General features: G+C 35.8%; 1 protein-coding gene across 1 annotated transcript; it reads left to right on the forward strand.

Moving 5' to 3' along the window:
- Positions 1 to 218: 218 nt before the first annotated feature.
- Positions 219 to 2,823, forward strand: LOC133303519 (cytochrome P450 71D9-like). Its single transcript, XM_061503438.1, has 2 exons — positions 219 to 1,103; positions 2,212 to 2,823. Exons 1-2 carry the CDS (start codon positions 219 to 221, stop codon positions 2,821 to 2,823), a joined length of 1,497 nt encoding a protein of 498 aa, XP_061359422.1.
- Positions 2,824 to 7,857: the final 5,034 nt, after the last annotated feature.

The following is a 7,857-nucleotide window of genomic DNA, read 5'->3' on the forward strand; positions in this document are numbered from 1 at the left end:
TTAAAAACAAAATATTAGTCATTTGATGTATGACTGTACTATATTACTACTTTAAAGAAATATAATGAGTTTCTAGTTTTTGTCTATTTCGAAATCATGAGATTACCAATGCCAAATAACAGATGATGAAAGCTTTAAAATCTGTATATTAGAGTGGCAAACAGAGTTTCATCTATAAACTAGAAGTGCAAGGCCTTGATCTAAGTTCTGTTTCCACCATGGATATTCAAATCCTCTACTTTACATCCATTTTCTCCTTTTTCATTCTTATGCTTATGGCACACAAAATAGTGACCAAGAAATCTAACTCAACTCCAAATTTACGACCAGGACCATGGAAGCTACCTATCATAGGGAACATACACAACCTTGTTAGCTCACTTCCTCCCCATCGTCAGCTAAGAGATTTGTCAGCAAAATATGGACCCTTGGTGCATTTGAAGCTTGGAGAGGTTTCTACCATTGTGGTCTCATCCCTAGATTACGCAAGGGAGGTGTTAAAAACTCATGATCTTATCTTTGCATCAAGGCCTCCTATCCTAGCTTCAAAGATAATGAGTTATGATTCTAAGGGTATAACCTTTGCCCCTTATGGTGATTATTGGAGACAGTTAAGGAAGATTTGTGCATTGGAGCTATTAAGCTCAAAACGTGTCCAATCTTTCCAACCAGTAAGAGAGGAAGAGTTCACTAACCTCATCAAATGGATTACTTCAAAAGAAGGATCACCCATCAATCTCACCAAAGAAGTGATTTCAACAATATCTACAATCACTTCAAGGACAGCCCTTGGAAAGAAGTGCAAGGACCATCAACAATTCATATCAGTGATAAAGGAAGTCATAGATTTTGCTGGAGGTTTTCACTTGGAAGATTTATACCCTTCAGCTAAATGGCTTGAGCACATCTCTGGGTTGAAGCCTAAGCTAGAGAAGTTGAAGCAAAAATCTGATAAGATATTGCAAAACATCATCAATGAGCATAGAGAGGGTAAGTTAAGGAGTGCTCAAGGCCAGGATGAAGATGCAAGGGAAGATCTTGTAGACGTGCTGCTGAAGCAGGAGTTTTGCTTAAGTGATGATAGTATCAAGGCTGTGATCTTGGTAAGCAAATTCACAACTTCCCCCAATGTTATATGCACAGCAAAAAAAAAAGACTTTTTATGTATTGTTTTTTTTTAGAAAGACTTTTTATTTTAAGTTAAAACTGGTTTGCATTTGGATAATTAAGAAAATTATTTGAATGTCAAAATTAAAATATAAATAAATAAATATATATATATATATGGGGCAGATTATATTTACAAACTTTTTTACTTACAAACTCTTACAAACTACACTAAGTACGACCGGTCATACTTTAATCATACAGTGTACGACCGGTTATACTTAGTGTAATTTGCAAAAACAAATTTGTAAACGGATCCTATCCCTATATATATATATATATATATATATATATATATATATATATATATATATATATATATATATATTAAAAAAGATATGTGAAAGAAAATTATGAAAACAAGGAAGATAAGGAGGAGGAGATAGTAGTAAGGTGGCAGTGGTAATGGCAGAGAAGATGATAGTGGTGGAAGAGACGATGACGTTGTGATGGTGATGGGGTTGATTGAGGTTGAGATTGATGCAAATTTATATTTGAGAAAAATATTTTGTTTTCAGGTTCTATTTATTTGGAAAGTAAAAAATTTTAGCTTAGAAAAAGTAATATTTTTATTTTTTTTTTAAAAACTGACAACTAAACACTTGCTTAGTGTGAAGGGTACTTTCTAATCAAAAATTTAAAATAAAAAACATATCCAAATGGGCCAAGAAGTTGGTTTTCACAAAGCAAAAGTGTAGAAATTTCGGCGCTTTTATCGTAAGCAAATAAAATCTGTACTAATTTATGGACTCAATTTCCTCTTTCTCATGGTACTTCCTCTTACGAATGTCAAAAATTAGAAAATTTCTTTTTATGTAATTACTGCTATTACCTCCCTAGTTGTTACTGTTCATACCAATATAATTGCTTCTTTCCTTGTCTTGCTTTTGTAGTAAGTATTCATTTCACTTGAAATGTATAAAACATTGCATCAGGGTGTTTTTGACAATCTAGTCTTTGTTATATTGATCACTAGCTACCCAATACTCTTCTAACTATTTGCATGTCTTTGAATCAATTTAATATGATATCATGATTTTCAAGGATATATTTGGAGCTGGAAGTGAAACATCAGCTACAACAATAACATGGGCAATGGCAGAAATGATTAAAAATCCAAGAGTAATGAAGAAGGTACAAGATGAGGTAAGAGAGGTATTTGAAGAAGAAGGAAATCCCAATGAAAGTGCCATTGAGAAACTAAAATATTTGAAATCAGTTGTGAAAGAGACATTAAGATTACACCCTCCTGTTGCTCTTTCACTTCCAAGAGAATGTGGACAAGCTTGTGAGATTAAGGGGTATCATATACCGGTGAAAAGCAAGGTCATCGTGAATGCTTGGGCAATTGGAAGAGATCCAAATCTTTGGAATGAGGCTGAGAGGTTTTATCCTGAAAGGTTCATTGAAAGTTCTTGTGACTACAAAGGCAATAATTTTGAATTCATCCCATTTGGTGCTGGGAGAAGAATATGCCCTGGCCTCACATTTGGGTTGATCAACGTTGAGTTTCCACTTGCGTTGTTGATGTATCATTTTGATTGGAAACTGCCCAATGGAATGAAAAACGAAGATTTGGACATGACTGAGACTTTTGGAATAACTGTTGGCCGAAAAGATGATTTGTACCTGATTCCCATTACTTCTCATTGTTAGCCTAATTTAGGTGTTAGCGATGGTGGAACCAGAATAATCCTTGTACACAGTATTATCCATTCATAATTATAAAGAAACTATTTCTCAGATTCTAACACATAACATTTTAGTCACGGAAAAATAACTTTATCACCATTCAAGGCTCGTCGTCTTCTCTACAATATATAATACTAAAAAAATAATAATGTTGAGAAGAAAGAAATTGTCAATTGTAATTAGGGTTTGTTCAATTTTTTTATTTATCTGCAATGTTGATAGGAGGGTAATTTATCTTACAATCGAGTGAAGAAAAACTATTAATACTATGGAGTGATAGATTATTAATTATCCTTGGGTGGAGAAAAAATTCTATAAAAGAGCTAAATTGCAATTATATTCTTGTTTATGTTATAATAAAAATAATGTTGATAACTGAAGACTTGTATGAGCTGGACGATCACTGTATAACTGAATATATACAAGCACAAACAGATCTGTATATTCAATTTTAATTCAGTGCAACATGTCCCTATATGCTCTTATATCTATATGATGATATGTATACAGATGTATATACAGTACTGACTTGTGTACCTTTAGCCTGTTACACACCATACTTGAAATATTTACCAAGCATGACAAATTGAAAAGACTTATTTATATCAGAAACAGTGTGTGTAAGAGGGAAGGAAACAGACCAACACAATTCAATTATTTATTTAAAACAGTATTCGCTAATTTTGCAATTAAATCCGAATAAAGAACCAAAAAATAGTTCCATAGCAGAAACAATATGACAACTAGTGTAACATCCCCGTCTCGAGCCGGTTCAATTAACATACATATGATAAAACAGAAAACAGCGGAAGACTTAACTTATGAAAATATGATCTAACTTTTTCTTTTTCTTTTTAAATTCTCATTCGTCGTAAACGAAAATCGGATAGAGTTTCCTCTATAAATCGGACAACTGGGAATTTTCCAATCCCACTCAGAAGCATTTCCTGATAAACAGTTTATACAAATATAATCAAATGCCCATCCATGGGCGCATGCATAACTTGTCTCAGTGCCACTATATCTAATAGCATGCAATCCAACACGTAAACATATCTGAATACTACATCATCATATAACGTGCCTGAATACTCAAATGTACATGCATCAAACTGACAGACATGTACAAAAGATATACAGGCCATATACAAAATAAAGGATCAATGTCATGATCCATCAAAGGTGGAAATACAAAATGACATGAATATACTTCCAAAAAGTAGTCGCCTACAGCCACTCAAAATCTGATCCGTCAACTGCCTCAGCCACGTGTCGCGTCCCTGCCTAGTGAGGACTCACCGGGAATCTGGGCACCTGAATATATGTCCCCAACAAGGGGTGAGATTACAAATCTCAATAAGCTCCAGGTTTATAGAGAATTCTTCATACCCCTGGCTTACTCCTGCACGAAAGTCAGATGCAGAGTATACGGATACAACATATAACAGATATCATAACATAACAGAGCATTTATCCATATCATATCAGAGGTGTGCGCCGTCATTCCCAAGGGAGGACCCCAAGCGGAAATCAACGCACGTGTTCCCGAGGGAGGACCCCAAAGCGGAACCAGACATATCAGAGGCGTACACCATCAGTCCCGAGGGAGGACCCCAAAGCGGACATCCGGGTACTATACAATCAATGGCCAGAGATTGTTACAGAAATCATATTACAGAAGTCATATCAGAGCAAAACATATCATGTTATCAAATAACTCTATATGAATGCATCTATAAAAGCATCTAAATAACAGTAATACAGTCCAACCATAGTTCACTAACCATGGTGGAGCACTCAAGCAGGAAAAGACTCCTTAAACATAGAGCTTACCTCTTGAAGCTTTACCAATACACTTACTTGTTGCACAAGTTACTTATATGTCTTCAAGAGATTCCGATCCTTTTTCGTCCCTAGGTACACCTACAGAAAGAATCCACAAATACAAATCAATAAAATGCTATCGTGCCTAGACTTTCCATAAGGCATACATTTTATCGCTTATCTTCCTTTCTTTATACTTTTGCCAATGTTATGCCAATACACAAGTCTAGACCGTCTTATACTCGTTAGCATTCTTTAATTTTAATCAAGTATTCGCTTGAGAATTTTCAACATCATTCATGCCATTTTACTTCAAAAGCCGCAGACATAACCTTAGGAAATCAAAGTATTTTTCAACCATTTTTCAAGTCATTTCACTTATTAACTCATCAATTTTATACAATGAATTACCACACATTTTATTTACAATAAAATGTAACAAAATATACCCCTATACCACCCTCTAGGTCGAACACTACAAGGACATAGACAAAGGTTCTTTTTCTTCACTTACATGTAACTTACACATACAAATACATGTTTTCATAAGGTTCTAACTTAATTTTTGGAGCATAAAGTCCCTCCAAAGCCCCACAAGGCCTAAACCTAAGGGCATATTTCATATAATTTTTCCCACTTTGGCATTCTCACTAATTTATCAAATTTCCACTTAATTCCTACACATTAAACCTTCCTAATACTTAAGATAAAATTTTTGCACAACAACCTACTCTTCACCTATGATGGCCGAACATATAGAGGAAAGCATAGGAATTTTTTCTAATTTTTTTACATACATACAAATGCTTATTTTCATTTCTTAAATCCAAGATATCAAAGATTCATCATTAAATCAAAGTTTAATACACAATGCTTTCCTACCAAAACATACTCATAACTTTTATAACTAAAATCATCAAAATAATACCATGGAAATAGAGGTTCATTACCTCCAAAAGCTTATACAAGGTCTAGAAGGTGACCAACAAGCAAGACTCCACCAAAACCCCCCTTTTTCACCTTGGATGAATAATAATCCGAAAATGGAGTGATGAATATCTCCCCCCACAAACGAAATCAGCTCAAATGGAGGGGTGGAATAGCTTCCTTGGATGATTTCCTATAAGATTGGTATATTGGGTGAAAGATTTGGTGGAATATTGGAAGAGAAATCAAAGAAGCAAAAACCAAAACCCTCACCCCCCCTTTCATAGCTGCTGATCGGCCCCAAGGAGAGAGAAAAGAGTGTTTTTCTTTGAGTGAATAGTGATCACATAAGTCACTTATGTTTTATAGTACATGTGGCTTTTACCTGGGTATTTTTCTTTCGGTATTTTCACTTAAACTAACCCGGAACTATCTCAAGGCTACAAATATATTTTTTATATTTTCTAATATCATTTACATTAATTTTTATTTCCTAAGGAACAATATTCATAATTCACAGTATGGTTTTTGCACCGTTTTTGACGAAATGCACTGTGAATCACTAATTGTACTTCATTTACTTATGAAACTTAAAACTTATAAACTTATCATTTTCTTGGGCCTATATTGACCTGCTTGGCATATATTGGACTTTCTTATTCTTATTTCATCAATTATTTATTTCTGGACTCTACCGGTTGCTTAAACAGCAGTACAAAATACCCGGTAGAAACACTATTCACGAGATTTTCACGGAAAGTGTCAAACTATACAATTTTTCGTTCTGAACTCATATTTGTCGTCAGAATTATCAAATTATGTCTCTAAAATTATTTTGCTCTTTTAAGCTCTACCGGTTAATTCACAAACTGTAAATTCTCCGGCAGAACGCACTGTTCATAACATAGTCATGATTATAGTCAAAATACTCGGAATCACTCACTGAATCTAATTATGGCATTTAAATCCTTAATTAAATGTCTAATTAAGATTTACCATTTAGGTTCATTATATTCACCCCACCTTTTAAGGATTTTGCCCACAAAATCAAATACGAAATATCACACATACCTGACGTCAAACTTAGGGTACTGCTGGAGAATTTCATTCTCCCGCTCTCGAGTAGCGTCTTCAGGAGTCAATCCTTCCCATTGCACCTTGATCATGGGAATAGTCCTGTTTCTCAACATTTTTTCATCACGAGCTAGAACCTTCAACGGTCCTACAACAAATTTCAAGTCTTTCCTTACCTCAATATCGTCCCGCTGAACAATGTGGGACGCATCAGGTACATATTTGCGAAGCTGACTGATGTGAAAAACACTATGCAGATTTGACAGATGTGGAGGTAAGGCCAGCTGGTATGCCACAGGTCCGACCCTCCTTATAATCTAGTAGGGCCGAATGAACCTAGGACTCAACTTCCTTACTCCCAGAGCACGCCCAACACCCGTAGTCGAAGACAAACGGATAAATACATGATCCCCTTCTGAAAATTCTAAGGGTCGATGCTTTGCATCATAATAACTCTTTTGGTGACTCTGTGCTTTCTTCAATCGATCCTTAATCATCATAATTTGATCGGTAGTCTCTTGGACCAAATCAGGCCCAAATAACTGCCTCTCACCAATTTCTGACCAACAAGTAGGCACCCTGCACCTACGGCCATACAAAGCTTCATAGGGAGCCATGCCTAAACTGGCATGATAACTATTATTGTAGGAAAATTCCACCAGAGGAAGATATTTATCCCATGAATTTCCCTGCTCTAAGGCACAAGCCCTCAACATGTCCTCCAGGGTCTGAATAGTCCTCTCAGTCTGACCATCAGTCTGGGGATGATAAGCCGTACTCAGCCTCAGCTGCGTACCAAATGCCTGTTGCACTGCATCCCAAAGTCGAGAAGTAAATTTAGGGTCCCGATCACTAATGATACTTTCAGGAACACCATGCAGTTTCACTATCTCCCTTACATATAACCGAGCCAGCTGCTCTATAGAGAAACTCGTTTTGACTGGTATGAAATGTGCAGACTTTGTCAATCTGTCAACAACTACCCAGATAGAATCAAAACCAGCCTGAGTTCTCGGTAATACCACCACAAAATCCATAGAAATACTGACCCATTTCCATTCTGGGATATCCAAGGGCTGCAATAATCCAGAAGGTCTCTGCTGATGACATGTCAAACACTTACTCACAAATAGAGCAATGTCTTTCTCCCGACCACCAGAAACATGTCAAACA

The sequence above is a fragment of the Gastrolobium bilobum genome, unplaced genomic scaffold, assembly GCF_033153095.1.
Source record: "Gastrolobium bilobum isolate Gb01-03AN ecotype WA unplaced genomic scaffold, APGP_CSIRO_Gbil_v1 utg64677, whole genome shotgun sequence".
Lineage (NCBI taxonomy): Eukaryota > Viridiplantae > Streptophyta > Magnoliopsida > Fabales > Fabaceae > Gastrolobium > Gastrolobium bilobum.